Source organism: Natator depressus, chromosome 28 (assembly GCF_965152275.1).
Source record: "Natator depressus isolate rNatDep1 chromosome 28, rNatDep2.hap1, whole genome shotgun sequence".
NCBI lineage: Eukaryota > Metazoa > Chordata > Testudines > Cheloniidae > Natator > Natator depressus.
The window spans coordinates 12,556,625-12,579,963 of NC_134261.1; the positions used below are offsets into that span (position 1 = coordinate 12,556,625).

General features: G+C 50.3%; 1 protein-coding gene across 1 annotated transcript in view; it reads right to left on the reverse strand.

The window, feature by feature from the left end:
- Window positions 1-5,879: 5,879 nt before the first annotated feature.
- Window positions 5,880-23,339, reverse strand: part of LOC141978939 (uncharacterized) — a 107,193-nt gene continuing 89,733 nt past the window's right edge. The window contains 2 exon segments of the mRNA XM_074941340.1: window positions 5,880-7,551; window positions 21,431-21,444. Coding sequence (XP_074797441.1) covers window positions 6,277-7,551; window positions 21,431-21,444 — 1,289 coding nt within the window. The 3' untranslated portion in view covers window positions 5,880-6,276.

Genomic DNA, 23,339 nt, shown 5'->3' on the forward strand with positions numbered 1-23,339 from the left:
TTATTATATTTGGCTTATATTTTTGTATTGGGTTATTCTATTATGTTTGGCTGTAATGCACGGATCCTACCAGCCTGTATGATTAGCTTAAGTAAATTAGCATAAATTTGTCTTGTGACCTTTGGCATAGATAAATGGCCTAATAGTTACCCTTTTAGATTTTGGGGAACTAAACATGTCTATCTAAGACATTTGAGACTTAACAGTAACCACAAGCTACACCACAAAAATATGGAAGTAACGACCAGAAGCTGGTTTGAGCAACAGGTTTTGAGAATGAGCTCGTTGGCATTAATAGGTATGACTGTGCAAGCCTATAGGATAAGTGCATCCCAATATTATGTGGGTGAGGAAATTAGATTTGGGCATGGAAGGTTGGGCACTGGCATGAATATTCAGAGTGCTCAGACCCCAGAAGAGGGCAAACCACCATGTGGAAGCAGCTCTCGCTAGCTTTTTCCAGCTCTTGGCTCTTTCATCATCTTTATTTTTTTAAGGGCTTGTCTCCACTTACCGGTGGATCGACACTGTGGCGATTGATCCACGGGGGGTTGATTTAGTGTGTCTTCACTAGACCTGCTAAATCGACTGCCAATCGCTCTCCCGTTGACTCCGGTACTGCACCGGAAAGAGAAGCATAAGGTAAGTCGACAGGAGACTTTCTCCCATTGACCCAATGCAGTGTAGTCACTGCAATAAGTCGACCGCAGTTACGTCGACTCCAGCTACGTTATTCTCATAGCTGGAGTAATGTAACTTAGGTCGACTTCACCTGCGCTTAGTCTCTTACCTGGTAACTTAGCCACTCAACATTTGATCCTTCAGCTCTATTGTTCACCATCACTGTTGAGCATTGAAGAACCTGGACCATCAGATTCATTTGGCATGCCAGAGACGAGGCTGGTCCTATGTCTCTTACCACTGGGTCCCCAAGGAAGGTGTGAGGATGCTAATCTAGGAAACTTTTAAACAATGGTACCACGTGTACCTCCAGAACTGTATTATTTTGGGATCTTCTGCCATGTGTGTTGGTGGAAGGGGTCTCCTATGTGAGAATATTTGCATCATGAGAAAAAACACCTCTTGTATTTTCACACTTAATCTTTCACAGGAGGTAGAGGAGAAGTGATGCAAATGCATAAAATACAACAGAAAAACAAAGGTCTGGTCTGCAGTACAGTCCTATATCGGTATAACAACATTGCTCAGAATTTGAAAAATCCACACCTCTGAGCAACGTAGTTATACTGACCTAACCCCCTGCGATGGGATCCTGGGGTAAAACCTGGCACTGTGGGACCACTATGCCTCCTTAACTCTCCTGCCTGGGTTTTCTCACACAATACTATGCCAGTGACAAGCAGCAAACCCTGCCAAGCGCTGTGATCACTCAGCCATCGGCACGTGGAGCCCCGCACCCAGCTAAATTGCATGAATGCTCCCCGAGCCACACATGAAAAATACGGAGAGGCACCAGCCAATCACCTCAGCCCCCAGCCTTACACCCCAGAAACATACCGTCTTACACTGCTCAAGACTCCCTTGAACAGTGCAAGCTCATTAATTAATTTGGCACTTCTAAGGAAAGTGGACATGCACCAGCCTGTGTAACCCGAGCAGAGATTCCCCAAGCACTTCAACCAAAACCACACTGGTTTAGGTAAAATATAAAAGAGATTAATTAACTACAGACAGATTTTAAATGACTATAAGTAGCAGACATAGAGACTAAAATTAGTTACGTAAGAATAAAAATAGAAACATTCTAAATTCTAACTTTAACAGACTAAGTAAGATTTGAATGAAACAGTGTCTCACCCTAATAGACGTTACAGGCAGCTCACAGTTCTCAATACTCAGACTGAACTCCCTTCCAACCTGGGGCCAATCTCCCTAGTTCAAAGTCTTTGTCTTCCAGACAATCTTCCAGGTGTTGAGACGGAGTAGGGGGAAGAAGCCAAGTGATTATGTTATTTTCCCTCTTTTATACTTTCTTCCAGCTGCTAGAAAGATCCTTGCTGTGACATTGGCTAGGCTGTCCCCGTTACGTAGGTGCCCTCTCTAAGGAGCCTCTGGGAGAGAGTGATTCTTCTTAGTGGCCATCAACGCGTCTGGCCAGCGATAGCTTCTCCTTTGTTGCAACTGAAAGGCTGGCTCTGGGCGTTTCCCAACCTCGCAATGTATTTCAGTAACACATACAGCAGTACTCCACACTTCACATACAATGATCGTACCTACAATTCAAGAAGATATTAAGGTTTAACAGACCAAGACTTTTAAATCGATACCTCCCAAGGCGTGCATGGTACAAGACACGTCAGTCATATGACAGTGGTGAATGTGGGGATTCCAGCGTGCTTTGAGGTACAGAGCATTGCGTGCCCGCTCCCCCCCGCCCATGGACACATTGCCATATCGGTGGGAGAGCTTCTGCTAGTGACAAAGCTACTGCCTCCTGCGGAGGTGGATTACCGAAGCTGAGGGGAGAGCTCCCTTCATTAAAGCGCTAGAGCAGCGCAGTTACACTGGTGCAGCTGTGCCGATGCACCATTTGAAGTGTAGACGAGCCCTAAGACGCAAAACCATAGAATCAGAACTCTAAACGTTTGTGTATCCTGCCGTCTGCAGTTGGAGCCCGACATGTTTATTCCCCGATTGGTTACCATCATTACCACAGCATGGTAGTCCTTGTTACCCAATCAGGCAGCCAGTTTGGGATTCACGGGGAAGGAAGGTCCCCTGAAGGTGCCTCTCTCTTTCCTCATGAAACTTTGGATCCAAAGAATGAAGGATGATTCTTCCCATGGCATCTTCTGCGACTGTAATCAGTGACACTGAACTAGGGAGTCGTGTTCGACAATTTTCCTTGGGCCATTGGTCACCATAGCTTCCTTTACTGGGTGAAAACCAAGCACTCGGCATATACAATTTCTCCTTCTTTCCGAATCCTTGGCCTTGGCTTGGGTACATTTACACTTCTCTGAAGTAGAACCCTTTACCAAACCATTCAAAATCTCAGCAGTGCTAGTGCAGAACAGCTTCCTGAAACGTGGCCAGTTTTTCTTTAACTTGGTGGCCCGGGTCTGGGCTAGGAACTAGATCCAGGCCTGCACCAGAATCTCTGTAAGTTACCAGAGTTGGAGTTTCTATTAAAAAATAGCTATTTTTCTGCAGCGACTTAATTGTATACACGTTTGTAGCACCTACAAAGGGTAAATTCAAGAACAACAAAAAAACCCATTTCTATTTCCTCCACATCTGCATCGTAAAAGGCAGCATTTCCCATAAAATAGGATTTGCTACGAGAGATCTTCTGTAGGGCCTGGGTTACAAATGCTCTGGGAACCAAATATAAGGGCATTTTGCCTAGTTCCAAGTCACTTACTGTGGAATGATCTCCTCAGCTCATCTGAGAAAATATTGACTTAAACCAGCAGTTCTCAAACCGTTTTGAGGGGATCGCCAGGGTCGGCGTTAGACCCTGGACTCAAGCAAAAGCCCCGCTACCTGGGGTTGAAGCCAAAGCTTGAGGGCTTCAGTCCCCCCGCCGTCAGCAGGTCTCGGGCTGCAGCTTCATCTCCCCTGCAGAGCTCAGGCTACTGCCCTGCCGCCTGGGGCTGACGCACTTTGGCTTCCGCAGAGGGGGTAGGGGTCATGTAGAAATTTTTGTTGTCAGAAGGGGGTCACGGTGCAATGAAGTTTGAGAACCATGGACTTAAACAATGGAACTCCACTGTGATCATCTGCACTTGCTTCAGTTCGTTGCACAGTTTGGGGTTTGCTGCTGTTCACCATTTCCGAGTGGAGATTTCAAATCACGGCTGTTTCTTTGTTAGCATGTCCAGTAAATGGGAGAGTTCTCTCCTGTTGACAGAACTGCACTTCAGCTTTCTCCATGTCATCATGGAGAGGTGGGGAAAAAGCAAAGCTAACGTGAGAAGTAATGACTTTAACAAATGGTCATTTGTCTCAAAGTCTCCAATAAATCTGAGCTCCAGCCTGTCAAACTAAACAAATCTCCAGCTGGGTGACCAAACAGCCTTCGGGAAAGAGAGAAACCCACATCACAGAGAGGTAGACGACATGAAAATGCATGCATCCGATGAAGTGGGCTGTAGCCCACGAAAGCTTATGCTCAAATAAATTGGTTAGTCTCTAAGGTGCCACAAGTCCTCCTGTTCTTTTTGCAGATACAGACTAATACGGCTACTACTCTGAAACATGAAATTGAAAGTATCAAGTGAAATTTCAGAGGAGGTTACATCTGATGACTCAGAATTAGGACAGGAGGTTCTCCCATCACATTCTCCTCTGATCCATTCAAACCTGCTTCACTCAGCACTCTCATTATTGAGTTATGTCATATACAAAAGTTTTAGCATCCTCATAATGAGGGGAAAAAACAGCCAACCTTCCCACAAGTGGTGTTGCCAATAGATGGAAACTGGAATTTAAACCCCAAATGATCCCACTGTCTTTGGGATCCATTTGAAGTCCCCTTCCAGGTCTTTGACACTTTCATCTCCAGCCATAGCGACTCTGATTTAGGATTAAAGAAGTCAAAACATCATCTCCAAGCACAGACAGCTGAGAACACTGCATCACAGGACACTTTGAGCGGTGGGAGGTTTAGAATGTGATGAAGATAAACTCTGCATGCCTCAGCCAGGAGGTAACCGTTCTGGAGTGATGGGGAAGGAGGGAATCTCTCTGAGTCACCCCATCTCCTTCCAGTGTCACAGAGGCAGAAATGACATTTTTTTCCTGCCCCTGCTCTTCATTATATTTAAATATAGCATAAATTTAAGAAAAGGTCCAAAAATGCCATTGAGCACGCTCCAGAGCAATGTGAGAACTGGGAATGATACAATTTGTATCATCGGGGATTCTAAAAATAACTGTAGAATAAGAGCAACGGTATAAATGTGATGCTCCTTGTTTCGTGGAAGGAGAGACAAACTCCCATTACTCATGAGATAATGGAGTGGATAGAAAGGACAATCGGGTCCACCCCAAAAAAGGGTGAGCTGCCAAAGGGAAAAATGGGCAACTCGCCTGGACAAGCTGAGGGATAACACTGATGCAAATGGTTTAAACAGCTTTAGAGGTTACTACATGGGAATAGCAAAAGTGTTAAAGAAAAAAATGTCTGGATAGCCCTAGAGGTTTTTATGGTGTTCAGCTCCCTTGCAGATTCTCTGATAAGGGCTAAGCTCTGAGTGAAACTTTTCCCACACTCACAGTGTTAAAAAGGTCTCTTTCCTGTGTCAAGTCCCTTCTGTCGAGCGAGTTGAGGGCTACGATTGAAGGTTTTCCCACACTCACAGCATTTATAGGATATTTCTCCCGTGTGGATTCTCTGATGTGCAGTGAGTAGGGCAGTGAAGCCATTACAAAAATGAATCATGATTAATCACACTGTTAAGAATAGAATACCATGGATTTAAATATTTTTGGATGTTTTCTACATTTTCAAAAATATTAATTTCAATTACTGTGACAGGTTCTCCCCTGGGGTGCCACCTGGAACTGGGGTACCAATGAGACCCCCTGACCCACCAGCCTGGGTTTCCACTCACGCTGTACTGCTATGACAAGCTGCCAAGCCCTCCAGGCTTCACCCTGTATTTCTACCAGTGCACATACAGGTAGGGATACACCCAGCTGCAGCTACATACACACGGGTTCTTTAACTGGTCCCTGCATGGGAAGGCACAGTTAAGCCACCTCTCATTTTCTAAGGCACGCACCCCCACCTGGAGGGAAACCCAAAATGATACCACCTTGTGCTCCACAGAGAACTGTACAGCATAAGCTCATGAAATTCACCCCCTCCCTCAATGTGCAGAGGGAATATAGGACAGCTTTCTGCCCCAAGTTATGACTTCCATGCACTGATTTTAGACAAAACAAAAACAAGTTTATTAACTACAGAAGATAGATTTTAAGTGGTTATAAGGGATAGCAAACAGATCAAAGGAGATTACCTAGCAAATACACAAAACACAATCTAAACTTAATATACTAAAGAGACTGGCTATGAGTAGCAAATTCTCACCCTAGATGATGATTTAAGATGGTTGCAGAGATTCTTAAGGGGTCACCTGCCCTTCCTTGCAGCTTAAAACCCCCATGTATTCCTTTCACAGGCTAGAAACCCCTCTAGCCTGGGTCCAGCCCTTCTCCCCCCAGTTCACTCTTTGTTCCTTAGGTGTCTCCAAGAGTCTCTTTGGGTGGGGAGTCAGTGAAGAACCCTGATGATGTCACTCCCCTGCCTTAAACATAGGGTCTCTCCCCTGTGTGGATTCTCTCATGTCTAGTGAGCTGTGAACCACAATTGAAGGCTTTCCCGCACTCACCGCATTTATAGGGCCGCTCCCCAGTGTGGATTCTCTGATGTTTAATAAGGTTTGAGGTGGAAATGAAGCTTTTCCCACACTCACAGCATTCATAGGGTCTCTCTCCCGTATGGATTCTCTCATGTCTAATAACGTCTGAGCTCCTAGTGAAGGTTTTCCCACACTGAGAGCATTGAAAGGGCCTCTCCCCTGTGTGGATTCTCTCATGTGTAGTAAGATCTGAGCTGTAAGTGAAGGTTTTCCCGCACTCACAGCATTCATAAGGTCTCTCCCCCCTGTGCATTCTCTCATGTCTAGTGAGCTTTGAACTGCAACTGAAGGCTTTCCCACACTCACCGCATTTATAGGGCCTCTCCCCTGTGTGGATTCTCTGATGTTGAATAAGTTTTGAGCTGGAAATAAAGCTTTTCCCACACTCACAGCATTCATAGGGTCTCTCTCCCGTATGGATTCTTTCATGTCTAGTAAGGTCTGAGCTCCTAGTGAAGCTTTTCCCACACTGAGAGCACTGAAAGGGCCTCTCCCCTGTGTGGATTCTCTCATGGGTAGTAAGATCTGACCTGAGAGCGAAGGTTTTCCCACACTCACTGCATTCATGGGGTCTCTCTCCTGTGTGGATTCTCTCATGTCTAGTGAGCTCTGAGCTGCAATTGAAGGCTTTCCCGCACTGACCGCATTCATAGGGCCTCTCCCCTGTGTGGATTCTCTGATGCTGAATAAGGTTTGAGCTGGAAGTGAAGGTTTTCCCACACTCACAGCATTTATAGGGTCTCTCTCCCGTGTGCATTCTCTCATGTCTGATAAGGGATGAGCTCCTAGTGAAGCTTTTCCCACACTGAGAGCACTGAAAGGGCCTCTCCCCCCTGTGCATTCGCTCATGCGTAGTAAGATATGAACTGAGAGTGAAGGTTTTCCCACACTCATGGCATTCATAGGGTCTGTCTCCTGTGTGGATTATCTCATGTCTGCTGAGCTGTGAACTGCAATTGAAGGCTTTCCCGCATTCACAGCATTCATAGGGTCTCTCTCCCATGTGGATTCTCCGATGTCGAGTGAGGTGTGAGCTGCGATTGAAGGTTTTCCCGCACTCACGGCATTCATAGAGTTTCTCTCCTGTGTGGATTCTGTGATGTGCAATGAGGGCTGAGCAGTCACTGAAGTTTTCCCCACATTCGGTGCATGTGTATTTTTTCTTCCCCCTGAGCGTTTTCTGCTGGGCTGTGGTTTCTTTGTGGTCCTTGTGAGTTCCCCAACAGTAAATAAATGTACTCAATTTCTCCCCTGGCTGGTTTCCCTGCTTTCTCTCTGCTCTGTGCTGAATCTCACAGGTTTTTCCCTGCTCGTGACTTCTGCACATGTTCCTTTTGGATATTTTGGATAATACTCCGTGTGGTTCCACTTGCTCAGGATCTTCCTGCTGAGAATTCTGCTCCTCATTCTCACTCACCATCGCATCACCTGCTGCAATAGAGAGAGAAACCTCAAACTGGGAGGGAAAAGGGACGACCAAACCAAAATGAGAGAGATGTCAAAAAACAGGAACTGAATTCCCCTTCATATCCCATCCAGATTCTCAGACGGAAGGGAGGAAGCTCCTGCTAGGTGTCAGTTAGGATCTGTAGGAAGCCATGAGCTATATCTGCCCTGATGATACAACACCTGCTGGGAACAATCCTGATGAGAGCTCTCAAGCTCTTTGTAGGGTACCCCAGATTTTTCGCTCAGGCACTTACAGATTCTGAGTTGGTTAAATGTTTCTCACCTGTGCAGGGATCTCTCAGGATCTCTTTTTCCTCTGATTCCTGGAGGTCTGGGACGCATGGCTCTTCCCCTTGTTCCAGCTGGGAGATCACATCAGGTTTGGAAACTGGAAAGCCTGCTCAGATGAAAGAAAACAAAGGAGATCAGGTTAATTCATAAGACTTTGTCATGATAATAATTATTAATTTAAAACCCAGGCCTTAGTAAACCAGTGAAATCCCAGGGCCAGCTCCTCAGGTCCTCAAAGATGCAGAACACTCTGCTCAAGAGGGATTGAAATACACACATATCTGCTAGGAACACACACAGACACACACTGTGACACACTGTAATCCTGTATTCATTCTTTTGCAAAATTATGATACAGTTTGTACAAAGTATGCCATGTCAGGTATCATCTGGAAACTCATAATATGCTGAACATTATTGTCTTGTTAAACTATGTATTAAAATAGAAACACTACATATATAAAGTGTGACAGAGCTCCTTCTCCACCTCAGTGAGTTCCATGCTTCCTGATAGTGGTGGGCTGGGGTATTCCTCTCCCCCTCAGGATTTCCCCATGCCCCTGGGTTTACTGTCCACAGCTTGCCTGAGCAGGATTCCTCCCAGCCTTCTTGATGGCAGAAGAGAGAAAGGAGCCTTTTAATCTCTGGTAGGCCCTCCGGGCATGGTAGCAACAGGCCAGATACACAGTTCAGTCTCTCCCCTCTGGTGAGTTCTCTTCCCTCAAACATCTGGGGCCCGGAAGGGCTGTTTGCCCTGTTGGGTAGGGTTTCCCTCCTGGTGCTTGTCAGCATCTGCACCACCCAGCTCTCCACTAGCACGCCTGCCTCCCACAGCTCCTATCACGCGCTCATATCTGGCTCGAGGGGAGGCTCTTAACAGGTTCTGAAGAACTGAACTTCGGGAGGCGGGGCCCCTGGCTGAAAGGAAACCGAGCCTGTCACAGCATATGGTGAGCAAGAGACATTTGCTGTGCATCTGTTTTAGCTTGTTAAGTTAGACGTTAGTTTGCGTTTCATCTTTTATTTCTTTTGTAAGCAATTCTGACTTTTATGCCTCCTTACTTGTAGTCACTTAAAATCTTTTCTTTCTGTAGTTAATAGATAAAACAGTAAAACAACTTTATTGTTTGGATTAAAGTGTATGAGAAACGCCACTTGGGATAACAAGCCTGGTGCATGTTATTTTCCATTGATGAAATGACAGACTTTCTATGACCTTGTACCGTTTAGTAATGTGCTGGAGAGTCCAAGACACACATTTGTGGGGGGAAATCTGGGACTAGAGAATATGCCGGTATTCCCCTGTGCTGTAATTCACGAGTGGCTGAGTAGTAGCATTCAGTACTGTGTAGCTGGGAGCGAGTTACAAGCTGGACAATGTGTGTTAACTGGCCAGGAGTGGCTGTTCTCACAGCAGAGCAGTGTGAAAAGTACCCCAGGTTGGAGAACTGATGGGACACAGCTATTCGACAGTCCAGAGTGTACCCTGGGTAACGTCGCAGACACTCATTATCAAAGAGGCTCCTAAAACACACAGAAGGTAAATACATGTCTCAGAAAGTGAAGACTCCAGACAGTGAGCAAGTCCCTCTGGAACTGTTCCTTGCTGACAAACAGGTCCAGAGACAATAAGAGAGTCCTGGGGAGTCTGGGAACAGTCAGCATGTGCTCGTGGGGTTCGGTGGAGGAAGGAACAGGAAGGGCAGGGAGATCACTGAATGCAGGATCTCAGCAGTACTAGATGTCAGGAAAGCGCATACTGCGGCATCAGGGAATCTAGTGAGTCAGGTGTAACGGGAGGGAATATAAAAATCTCTGGGTGTGGAGAATGCTGGGAAATTAGCCGCTATAATTCAGGAGTAACATATTCTATTTCCTCTGGAAAAGCAGAATGTGAAAAATAAGAATCAGGCCAGGTGACTTCAGGAATGATGGAGCCCAAGATCCAAGGAGCCTGCAAGGAAGAGAGATTGTGGCTATTGCAGATGGGGTTGGGGGAGCAAGTCTCTCAAGATGTTTCACTACCAACCTAGGCCATTGTCACATCCTGGGGTGCAATCTGGAGCAGTGAGGAGTTGTGTCATCTGTAGTCCTGGGTGACTTTCAGTGTTCTGCTGCTGGAGCTCCCTTGTCTGGATGTTCCCAGCCAGCATTCAAGGACGCACTGAGTGTCTGTGAGATAAATAACCCTGGACCAGCAGCTCTGACTCCAGCAGCCTGCTTCTTACACTCCAGGCACATTCTGGCTTCCAGCAGGCTTGGATACACCTGGCAAGAGATAGCAACATCTGCATTTTCCCAAAATCATGTGCTCTGCAATGGCTACTTTTTCCTGGATCATTCAGAGGAATAATAAGGATTGCTTGCTCCTCAAAAGAGACAAATGGCCAGCTCATCACTTCAACTGGAGTTGGCTATCACTTGAATTCAAAGACAGCACCGGATTCATTTAGATTAAGACTACAACAAGTTTAGTAACAAAAGCGTTAAGGTGAGTTCAGGTGTAAAGGAGAAAGTCAGAAATGGTTACAAGCAAGTGAAAGTGAAAAATGCTTTCTGGAGACTAGGACGACTTAACAAAACTACAGTCTTGGTTCAAGGTAAGATTCTTACCATACTACTTTCCAGCAAGAGGGCAGAGCACCCCCTTACTCAACGTTAGAGCCTACAAGTCCACTCAGTCCTATTTCTTGTTCAGCTAATCTCTAAGACAAACAAGTTTGTTTACATTTACGGGAGACAATGCTGCCCACTTCTTATTTACGTCACCAGAAAGTGAGAAAAGGTGTTCGCATGGGACTTTTGTAGCCAGCATTGCAACGTATTTACGTGCCAGATATGCTAAACATTTGTATGCCCCTTAATGCTTCAGCCACCATTCCAGGGGACATGCTTCCATGCTGATGACGCTTGTTAAAAAAATGTGTTAATTAAATTTGTAACTGAACTCCTTGGGGGAGAATTGTATGTCTCCGGCTCTGTTTTAGCCACATTCTGCCATATATTTCATGTTATAGCAGTCTCAGATGATGATTCAGCGCACGTTGTTCGTTTTAAGAACACTTTTACTGCAGATTTGACAAAATGCAAAGAAGGTATCAATGTGAGATTTCTAAAGATAGCTACAGCACTCGACCCAAGGTTTAAGAATCTGAAGTGCCTTCCAAAATCTGAGAGGGACGAGGTGTGGAGCATGCTTTCAGAAGTCTTAAAAGAGCAATGCTCCGATGCGGAAACTACAGAACCTGAACCACCCAAAAAAAAAAAAAATCAACCTTCTGCTGGTGGCATCTGACTCAGATAATGAAAATTAACATGTATCGGTCCACACTGCTTTGGATTGTTATCAAGCAGAACCTATCATTAGCATGGACACATGTCCCCTGGAACGGTGGTTGAAGCATGAAGGGACACATGAATCTTTAGCGCAACTGGCATATAAATATCTTGTGATGCTGGCTACAACAGTGCCATGCAAACACCTGTTCTCACTTTCAGGTGACATTGTGAACAAGAAGCGGGCAGCATTATCTCCTGCAAATGTAAACAAACTCGTTTGTCTGAGTGTGTGAGCGACTGGCTGAACAAGAAATAGGACTGAGTGGACTTGTAGGCTCTAAAGTTTTACATAGTTTTATTTTTGAATGGAGTTATTTTTTGTACATAATTCTACATTTGTAAGTTCAACTTCCATAGTAAAGAGATTGCACTACAGTACTTGAAAATTACTATTTTGTTTTTTACAGCGCAAATATTTGTAATGAGAAATAGTGAGCACTGTATACTTTGTATTCTGCGTTGCAATAGAAATCATTGATTTGAAAATGTAGAAAACGTCCAAAAATACTTAAATAAATGGTATTCTATTATTTTTAATAGTCTGATTAATCACAATTAATTTGTTTAATTGCTTGACAGCCCTAATTGGTATCTTAGGCTAGATAGACAGTACAGATTACATCGGCATCAATTATGTTACATCTTCCTGAGCGACGCAAGTTACAGTGACGTGTTGGTGTGGACAGCACTATGTCAGTGGGAGAGCTTCTCCTTCCAACATAGCTACTCCTGCTCCTGGGGCCTGGAGTAATTAAGTCGATGGGAGAACTCTCTCCTGTTGGCTTAGAGTGTCAGTAGTGCAGCCATAGCCTTAAAAAGTTTAAAAAAAAGATTTGACACGAAAAGGAAACCATTTCTGTGCTAGTTTCATTTAAATTAGGACGGTTAAAAGCAGCATTTTTCTTCTGCATAATGAAGTTTAAAAGCTGTATTAAGTCAATGTTCGGTTGTAAACATTTGAAAGAAGAACTGTCATGGTTCCTTCCCCACTCTGAACTCTAGGGTACAGATGTGGGGATCTGCATGAAAACCTCCTAAGCTTACTTTTATCAGCTTAGGTTAAAACTTCCCCAAGGTACAAACTATTTTACCCTTTGCCCCTGGACTTCCACTGCCACCACCAAACTTTATCTGGGTTCCTGAAAAAACGTAGTTTGGACACGTCTTTCCCCCCAAAATCCTCCCAACCCTTGCACCCCACTTCCTGGGGAAGGTTTGGTAAAAATCCTCACCAATTTGCATAGATGACCACAGACCCAAACCCTTGGATCTTAGAACAATGAAAAAGCATCAGTTTTCTTACAAGAAGACTTTTAATAGAAGTAAAAAGGAATCACCTCTGTAAAATCAGGATGGTAGATACCTTACAGGGTAATTAGATTCAAAACATAGAGAATCCCTCTAGGCAAAACCTTAAGTTACAAAAAAGACACACAGACAGGAATATTCATTCTATTCAGCACAGCTATTTTCTCAGCCATTTAAATAAATCATAATCTAACACATACCTAGCTAGATTACTTACTAAGTTCTAAGACTCCATTCCTGTTCTGTCCCCGGCAAAAGCATCACACAGAGAGACACAGACCCTTTGTTTTTCTCCCTCCTCCCAGCTTTTGAAAGTATCTTGTCTCCTCATTGGTCATTTTGGTCAGGTGCCAGCAAGGTTACCTTTAGCTTCTTAACCCTTTACAGGTGAGAGGATTTTTCCTCTGGCCAGGAGGGATTTTAAAGGGGTTTACCCTTCCCTTTATATTTATGACAAGAACCATAATGTTTTGTTCAGAATTACAAACAAACTCCATTCCCCAGGTGTTTGTAACTCTGAGGTTCTACTGCACAGGTTACGACTTTAGTGAGTTGGGGTGCTCTGAAACCATGCCCACTGAAACCAACTCCTTCTTATTTCTTCCAGTCCTCCATTGCATTGCGACTCCCTATAGGACCTACTCCATGGTACATCTCCTTCCCCCTGCCTCCAGACATCCCAGCTCACAGGAACTCTTCACCCCAAACCTCCCCCCGCACCTCTCTGCTCTCCAACACCCTCCCTCCCCATGCCTGGACCCTCCCAAGGATTGGTATTTATTATTTTTATTACCATAATGCTCATATCCCCAGCCACTGACCATCATCCCTCTGTGCTGGATGTTCTCCAGACACAGAACAAAAACACAATCCCTGCCCCACGGAGCTGACAATCTAAGAATAAGACAAGAGACAGATGGGAACAGACAGGTGGGGGAAGTGTCCCAGTTTGTACACTGAGCCAAATGCTAATGAAGAAATTGTGAACTCTTCAAGAGAGGAAATTTACACGAAATAACAAAGAGAAGGATCCTGTTTATGAGGTAAGATAATGGCATGTCGAGGAATATTTAGCTGTACAGAGGTACACCCTGCATCCTCCAGCGTGGCGGCAAGCTGGCAGTGTGATTTGTCTCATGAACAGAAGGTCACAGCCCAGCCTGGCTGTAAAACACTGCAAGGCCTTTGCGTGAGCATTGCTGTAGGACATACGAAAGGCTCAAGGTCTGTACGTCTAGGATCTAGACAGAGCGCTCTGATTGTACTTGATGTGTAACTGTTTTTTCCCAAGACTTCTCCTTGCTATCACTGGAATCTCTAGACTTCATTCATTAAACTATGACTTGTTTTCTCTCTACACACATCTCAGACTATGTCTACATGACAGAGCCACAGCTGCACCACTCAGCTGTACCGCTGCAAGTCTCCCATGTCGCCTCTCTATGCCGACGGCAGAGCTCTCTCCTCTCGGCAGAATGAAACCCCTACAGGCGGCGGTAGCTATGTCAGCGGGAGAGCGGCTCCCGCCAGCATAGCGCTGTCCGCACCACTGCTTTTGTGGGGGATACTTCTGTTGGTCAGGGGTGTGTTTTTTTCACACCCGACCGACGGAAGTGTTACCGACAAAAGTGCTAGTGTAGACATCGTCTAAGTGCTGTGTTAAGCTGGAATATCTGTGAATCTGAGTGTACTGTGAGCGTCCAACGGAACAGGGGCTGGACTCTCCAGGGAGACTCTCAGAGGGCTCCGCGGTTGGGGTATGTCTATCGCTTCCCTGCTGAGAATATTTTGAAGTGTTGTCTCCTGCCTTTCACCATATGGACGGTAGCTAAACTTAAATCTCTGCAAACCCAGAAAATGAAAAGTAAATGTACACCCCATCCCTGCATTGCCCCTTAACTCTGTTGCTCCCATCCTCATCCCTGCAGCTGGTAAGAGCCACTGGAAATGGTTCTCTAAGGGCAGTGCAAAGATTAACAAACTACCCCAGTCCCTGGGGTATTCTCCGTCAGTTCAGGACTTCACATCAAGACTGGAATCCTTTCTGAAAATGATTTAGTCAAACAAGGTGTTCAGCTCAGTAACTGAAAGAAATTCTACAGTCTGTGTGATAGAGGAGATCAGCCTAGATGACCTAAACATCCCTTCTGGCCATAATCCCTTCAAGAGTCTATGAATCTAGAATATCTACAAGGAAGGACTAAGAATATGCTGTTGTTTGTGTTGTGTTCTACAGAGGGAATGCCAGCATTTATCCGCATCCCCTCCGGCTGTGTGCACTGGGTCAGGTGTAGCTGTAATCAGATGGTGGAAGGAGTACTTGGAGCAGCTTGGCAGAGCTGTGACTAGTATGCAGAGAGGTGCATGTGAACCCTGAGGGACCGAGTCTGCCCCATTTCAGTGCTCAGGGTTGTAGGTTGCGGTCACTAAAGGTGCACAAGGGGGAGTTCCTGCCCTGAGGATTGCCAGCACTCTGGTGGGATACACGCTAGTGGTCTCCAGGGCGTAGTGAGGGGCAAGTGAAGGCAACGACTCAGAAGGAAACCTCACGGTGAGGGTAAGGGAGTGGGATCACTTTGCAACTCGGAGCTGGTCTGGGTGGAGTAGGCTCGGGGTTCAAGTGAGGGGCAGGGGTAGGAAGCTTCTGTTCATTATGTGGGACCCAACCCCCAGTTTTACCTGAGCAAACAGGAGATATGTGACATTGTGCTGTAGTTCTCCTGTGCTCTGTTCCCACAGTGTTGTGTAGCAGGGGAAGACACAGTGCTAGCGCGTGTCATTGGCATGTTGGGGTGATGCTGAATCAGGGCCGTGTAATGGGTACATTGTAGGGGTGACATGAACCTTAATTAGTCACTTCCCCTTCTAGTAACCACGGGGACAGGAATCCTTACCCAGCGAGGTCACATTCTCGTAGTTCTCCTGCATGACGTCTCTGTAGAGGGCTCTCTGAGCGGGGTCCAGCAGAGCCCACTCTTCCCTGGTGAAATACACAGCCACCGCCTCGAAGGTCACCGGCCCCTGAAAAAGCAAGAGTCCCACACTCAGTGCCTGCTGCCCCAGTCATAGAATCTCAGGGCTGGAAGGGACCTCAGGAGGTCATCTAGTCCAACCCCCTGCTCAAAGCAGGGCCAATCCACAATTTTTGCCCTGGATCCCTAAATGGCCCCCTCAAGGATTGAACTCACAACCCGGGGTTTAGCAGGCCAATGCTCAAACCACTGAGCTATCCCTCCCCCTGCGAAACAACAAATGATTCGCACAGCTCTATTTGTATAAACAGTCCATGGTGGGAACATGCCTAATTTCTGCTCTGAGGCTCTAGAAGAGTTTGATTGGTTCCATATGCGTTGAAGAGAAACATCTTTCCCTGACTGGGAATTGAACACAGGCTGCAGCACTGAGAGCACCAAATCCTAACCACTAGACCACCAGGGAAGTAAAACATCATATCCCTGCATTGGCCGGGAATCGAACCCGGGTCAACTGCTTGGAAGGCAGCTGTGCTCACCGCTATACCCCCCCGAGAGGCATTGGTGGTGTCTCCTATGTGCCACTTATACCAAATGACTCACCACCACATCTAGAGAGAGCACAGCAAAATAACCCCACTATTCGTGGGGGAAAGGAGCCAACCAAATGAAAGCTCTGGATGGTTTGTTATCAACAGAGTCCCACCTCCACACCACTCAGAGCATCCAGGAAACACCAGGGTGAGGGGCGAAGAGAGAGCCCCTCATCTCTCCCAGCAGATCCATCACACACCTGCTAGCCAGAGACTGATACAGGAGATGGAGCCCCCAGCAGGGTCCAGGGACAGCTCCCTGGTAGGAAGCCCAACACCCTCCTCCTTGTGAGGAGCTGGATATGAGGGGAGAGACATGTCTCCTACGCCTCACCTGTGGGTGCCCCCTTCATACCTCATAGTAGCTGGTGGTTAGTCGGGTCAGGCTTCAGCACTGGGAATCTGGTTCTTCTTCCTAACCCCAGCTAGGTGTGTTGTTTCCTGTTCCACAAATTAGGGCGTTTCCACCTCCAAACCCCACGCGTGTGTGCAGTGAGACCCAGCGCAATGCTGGCCAGAAGAACTCCAGAGCTCACCTCTGGAGCCGGGCCAGGATACACGGGGCTGGTCTCAGAGCACGGACAGGACCAGCTGGTGGAGCATCAGTGTCCCCCCCATAGGGAAAGGCACCGGAGCAGTCACATCCACCTCCGCAGCCGCTCAGAGAAGGGTGGGGAAGGGGAGACACGAAACTGTCCCCTGAGGATCGTCCAAGGGAAGGGGAAACGAGACGACCCCAGGGGCGGCAGCAGTATGAGAGGTGGAGGGGAGAGAGTTGGAGAATACGACAGGGGCAGGAGCAGGATTGGGAGTGGGAACGGGATCAGGAGCAGAGGCAGAAGTGGGGTCAGTGTCCCTAGGGTACAGCACCTTTCGACTGGGTTCAGGGGCTGAGGGTACAGGGAGAGAAAGGGGGCCCTCAGTGACGCTCAGCACCCGCAACCACGGTGTGGGGCAGGATGGCATCTGCAATTGGGCCCCCAGCTGGGAGGAAAGGCAGCAGTCCGCCTCAAGAGGGGGTGCACCCAAGGGCTCGGGGCTCGCGCTCTCGGCACTGCCCATCGCCACAAGGGAACTGGCGGGCGCGGGCTAGGTGCTGTCTGGGGCTGGGCAGATGGACGAGCCCAGGAACACCCCAGGGTCGAGAGTGGAGGCAGTGGCCTGGGGTAGGGGAGGGAAAGGAGGCAGCAGCGTGACAAATCCGCTGCCCAGATCGAGGCCCTCTGGCAAGGGGTCGTCCTCCCGCTGGGTGACCGGGGTCAGACCCAGGGCCTCGATTTCCTGACAATTGGAGTGAAAATCTCCCCCGCCACCCCAGAGTTCTCCCCGCCAGCAACGGAGGCAACAATTGCCTCAGCGCCGAGGGGGGCACAGATGACGAGGGGGCGGGAGGGGCTCCATCCGAGGCCCCCTCAGGGAGCGACTCCAGGCGGAGGGCGGTGCCGTTCCCCACAGCATCCTCAGCTGGCTCCACCTGTGGGCCCTCTCGGGGGGTGCGACAGACGGCTCGGCAGTCGCAGCCCCCCTCGGTCTTGCGGGGGGCCTCCTCCCCCTCCGCGTCAAGGGCGGTTGTGAGCCCATGCCTTCCATTTGACGCATTCCCCTCTCTCAGCACCCAGCCCCACAGGGTGGAGGCAGAGGGCTGACTAACAGGGGCCGAGCCGAGGGGACAATGAGGGGAAGAGATACCTCCCACTGCGGTGGGCCCTCTCCCATGCCCGGCAGCAGCCCTGCTGTCCTCTCCTCCAGGGGCCCCACCAGACTGTGTCCGACGGAGGTGGGGCCCCACCAGACTGTGTCCGACGGAGGTGGGGCCCACCCACTCGTCTGGGCACCACGGGGGGGTTACCCCCAGTCTCTCCGGACATGCCCCATCACGTGGCAGAGGTAGCACCGGGCCTCCCCCGAAGAGTAAAGCACCAGAAAGGACCCCTCTAGCACCTCCAGCAGGTGGACCTGGACCTGCCGGCAGAAGGACAGGACGTGACAGAGGGCGGGGTCCTTACAGCCCGGGGGAGGGGGCTGATGACAGAAAGGGGTTTCCGCAGGGTGGAGAGGAAGGACAGTAGGGTAGCATTGGGAAGGGCGGGACTGGAGGTAAAAAGCACCCGCACACCCAGTGATGAGCTGGAGCCGGTTCGCACTGGTTCGCGCGAACTGGTTGTTAAACTTTGAAGCAGTTTTTAGAACCGGTTGTTAACCCGCTTCCCTGCACTTAGGACGGAAGAATCCCAGGCACCGCTACAGACTAGGGACCGAATGGCTCGGCAGCAGTTCTGCAGAAAAGGACCTAGGGGTGACAGTGGACAAGAAGCTGGATATGAGTCAGCAGTGTGCCCTTGTTGCCAAGAAGGCCAATGGCATTTTGGGATGTATACGTAGGGGCATTGCCAGCAGATCGAGGGACGTGATCGTTCCCCTCTATTCGACATCGGTGAGGCCTCATCTGGAGTACTGTGTCCAGTTTTGGGCCCCACACGACAAGAAGGATGTGGAAAAATTAGAGAGAGTCCAGCGGAGGGCAACAAAAATGATTAGGGGACTGGAACACATGACTTATGAGGAGAGGCTGAGGGAACTGGGATTGTTTAGTCTGCGGAAGAGAAGAATGAGGGGGGATTTGATAGCTGCTTTCAACTACCTGAGAGGTGGTTCCAGAGAGGATGGTTCTAGACTATTCTCAGTGGTAGAAGAGGACAGGACAAGGAGTAATGATCTCAAGTTGCAGTGGGGGAGGTTTAGGTTGGATATTAGGAAAAACTTTTTCACTAGGAGGGTGGTGAAACACTGGAATGGGTTCCCTAGGGAGGTGGTGGAATCTCCTTCCTTAGAGGTTTTTAAGGCCCGGCTTGACAAAGCCCTGGCTGGGATGATTTAATTGGGGATCGGTCCTGCTGTGAGCAGGGGGTTGGACTAGATGACCTCCTGAGGTCCCTTCCAACCCTGATATTCTATGATTCTAGGGGGCGCTGAGGCTTTGATGGGCTCTGGCCGGGAAGTGATGTAATTCCTCCTCCGGCCGCCGGGGGCGCTGCGCTGCGGGAGCCACGTGGGCTGCCGCCTGGCCCCGGGCACGAGCCCTGGTGCTGCTGCTGCACCCCCTCCCCCGACCCCTGGCCCTGGGGCTCCCGCTGCTGCCGGGTGGGTCCCCGGCTGCTCTGCTGGGCCTCGGCTGTGTCCTGCTGCTCTCCCCATGAGCACCCACCACCCTGCCCGCAGCCAGCCCCTGCCTCCAGCCACCCCCGCACCCCCTGCCCGCAGCCAACCCCCGCCTCCAGCCACCCCCTGCACCCCCTGCCCGCAGCCAGCCCCCGCCTCCAGCCACCCCCTGCACCCCCTGCCCGCAGCCAGCCCCTGCCTCCAGCCACCCCCTGCCCGCAGCCAAACCCCACCTCCAGCCACCCCTTGCCCGCAGCCAGCCCCTGCCCGCAGCCAGACCCCTGCCTCCAGCCACCCCCGCACCCCCTGCCCGCAGCCAGCCCCTGCCTCCAGCCACCCCCTGCCCGCAGCCAGCCCCTGCCTCCAGCCACCCCCGCACCCCCTGCCCTGCCTGCAGCCAGCCCCTGCCTCCAGCCACCCCCGCACCCCTTGCCCTGCCTGCAGCCAGCCCCTGCCACACCCCCTGCACCCCCTGCCTGCAGCCACCCCTGCCTCCAGCCACCCCCGCACCCCCTGCCCACAGCCAGCCCCTTCCTCCAGCCACCCCCTGCACCCCCTGCCTGCACCAGCCCCTGCCCTGCCCGCAGCCAGCCCCTGCCGCACCCCCTGCCCTGCCTGCAGCCACCTCTGCCTCCAGCCACCCGCGCACCCCCTGCCCTGCCTGCAGCCAGCCCCTGCCTCCAGCCACCCCCACACCTCCTGCCCACAGCCAGCCCCTGCCGCACCCCCTGCTCTGCCTGCAGCTAGCCCCTCTCTCCAGCCACCCCTGCACCCTCTGCCCTGCCTGCAGCCAGCCCCGGTGCACCCCCTGGCCTGCCCACACCAGCCCCTGCCGCACCCCCTGCCCTACCCACACCAGCCCGTCTCCAGCCAGCCCTGCACCCCCCTGCCCCTGCCTGCAGCCAGCCCCTACCTCCAGTCAGCCCCTGCCCTGTCTCCAGCCAACCCCGCACCCTCCTGTCTCCAGCCAGCTCTGCACCCGCTGCCCTGCCCGCAGCCAGCCCCGCACCCCCTTGCCTCCAGCCAACCCCCCACCCTCCTGTCTCCAGGCAGCTCCGCACCCCCTGCCCTGCCCGCAGCCAGCCCCGCACCCCCTGCCTCCAGCTAGCCCTGCCCCATGCCCCTGTCTGCAGCTGGCCCCACGTCCACTGGTGCCCTGCAGTTCCCAGTTTTAAAATTTAAAAATTCCTCCCGGGAAAATACGGACGTATGGTAACCCTGTTGGTACCAAAAATACATACTGGGGCACATCCCTTACATCAGAACTTTTTATAGGGAACCGGTTGTTAAGATTTTGGCAGCTCATCACTGCACACACCCAGGTCTTCCAGGGGCTCAATGGGAACATATACGCTCCCCACCACCAGGCCCTTCTCCACCGCTGCCTTCTCCACTGTTAGGCCCCGGGTCCCCCACCGCAGGGGTGGCAGCCTGCCCACCGTAGGCCAGTCTTCACCTACTGCCTGCCAAAGCTCGGGTGCTAGACTGTTCACCGCTCTGCCCTGCCTTAGGAATGGGGCCTTGGACCAATGGTGCCCACCCTGCCTGAGGCCTGGCCCCTAAACTGCTGTCTGCTCTGCCCCTGCCTAAGGGCCCAGAGCCTACAGACTCCTGGGTGACCTGCTCCTGCCTGAGGATCAGAACCCACATACTGACTGGGGTTCTTGCCTGTTAGGGAGGTCGGGACACTGACACCTGGACTGTTAATTCCCCTGAGACTAGGCAGTGATCCCGAGGACGTGGTGCGGCCTCCCTCCGACCCAGACGGAGAGGGACGATTCCACCATCACTACAGTCTGTTCCTAGAATCTAGGCCACTCATTAAACAAATCCCAGCAGGTTTGCCACACCCCGTCCTCCTCCCTTCCTCCACCCTGTGTATTTCCTGTCCCGCTCCAACCTCCAAACCAGACTGCGCAAACCTTCCCACCTCCTGTGTACTTACTGCCCCTCTCCCTCCTGCAGGAACCCACCAGCAACCCCCCCCCCGATAATCCCTACCTGAACTGGCTCCACTGCAGCCATTTCTCTCCCCTGTCCCATGGGAGGACGGGATCAGCTGGAGGGAAACGTGGGCGTCATTCTGCAGCCTGGCCGGGCGAGAAGGGCAGTTGTGGAGGTTTAGGAACGGGCTTTAGTTCATTTCACAACACAATTTCCCCAGGCTCCTTCCCTGCAGACAGACAGCCTAGATTCTGCCATGCTGGGAAAATGCTTGTTCTCTGTATTACAGTGTAGACCTGGCCCCTCCTGCCAGGCTAAGCCCACAGAGACATTTTTAGCCCCCCCAGTAACAAAGTGTCTGAACATAATGCTAGAAAAGAGCAGAAAGAAAGGAGTCACTTTGGGGGAGTGCCTCTGACACTGATCCCCGAGCAGGGGCACACCCCAGCAGGAGGAATGTGGAGTCAGGAACTGGCTTGTGCTCTCTCTGATCCTCACCTTGTCCACAGCAAAGTGATTCTGCCCAGGGATGCTGCAATACGTGTGACTGGGCAGATCAGAGATCTGGATAACTCTCTCCCCACTCATTTCTCCCACTGCCCCTTTCAGTCACATTCTTCTTTCCCCTTCTATCTCCTTTCCCATGTCCCCTCTCCCTGCCCCTGTGGCTCGGAAAGTCCCATCCCTGGGATGTTTGCTCTCCCATGGCTGGATTTTTTCCTGGAAATGGCTAATGGGAGGAGAAATGAGGAGAAGCTATTTGGCATGAAAGTGACTCTGCCTAATCCCCAGCACTTTCCCTGTGGGTCTCACACTTTTCTGGAGTCTCTGGCTAAAAGTTTACTATTAACAGAGCCTAGGGCTGCCCCCAGGGGCTAGTACCAGCTGGAGAAAGTCAATTCCCAGCTCCCGCTCTGCGCACGCACACACAAAAACAAAAATGTGGTCTCCCAGATCACAGTGGAGGCTGCAGCCTCTGACCCAGGAAGCTGAATCCTAATATCCAGGAGAGAGAGTTTGAGCAGCCTTCCCTCTTTTAGCAACAACCAGAGCTCTGTGGTAAGAGCAGCAAATGAAACCACCTCCCCAGAGGGACAGTTGTTCATGTCACTCCTTGTCTTTCCTTGCAGTGACTCTGGATTAACACTGGTCTCAATGACACCAGAAGCACAGTTCAGAAAGGATGAGGCCAGAATCCCCCTCAACAGATCACCGGGTACAAGTGCTAATCCCCTTCCCACCTCCCTCACCCCTAAGATGTAGGACAAGGACTCGGGGGAGGAATTTTCCCTATAGAACCTGAAGTTCCTGCAGTTTTCCAGAGGGAAGAGAAGAAAAAATCTGTTGGTGGTTTCACCTCACTGTGTTTGATAAGTGGATAGAAAGTTACCACCCTCCCCGCCCCACTGGCCAGTCGCACAGGCAGAGGGAGCCCTGGGGGAAGCTTCTTTAACAGGAGAATGGAGGGGGCCAAAATATTGAAGACACATCCATGCCCTGTCACTAGCAAATAATGGCCACCGTGGATCCACCCCAGAGGTGGCTGCATCTTAGCACTGTGGGAAGCACTCACGGAGACCCTTTGTCACGGGGTTTGGGATATTTCTGGACCCACGCTGCACTCAGAGGGACCTCCTCATCCCGTGCCAGCTGGAGAAAAGAAAAGGGTCCAGCCAACTCTCCTGTCGCCAGCTGGCAGCCACTGATCCCCCAAAGAGGGATTTGGTGGGTATTAAATACGTGGCTGGTCTCGTTCATCGGCAAACCTTTTAACAGAGATAACGGGGGGGGACAAACGAGTCTCAACGGAGAGGGGGAAGACGATCACTGGGCAGCTTAACCCCCTGCGATCTCCAGAATGGAGAAGGACTCAGGCCCACGGGTCCCCTCCAAGG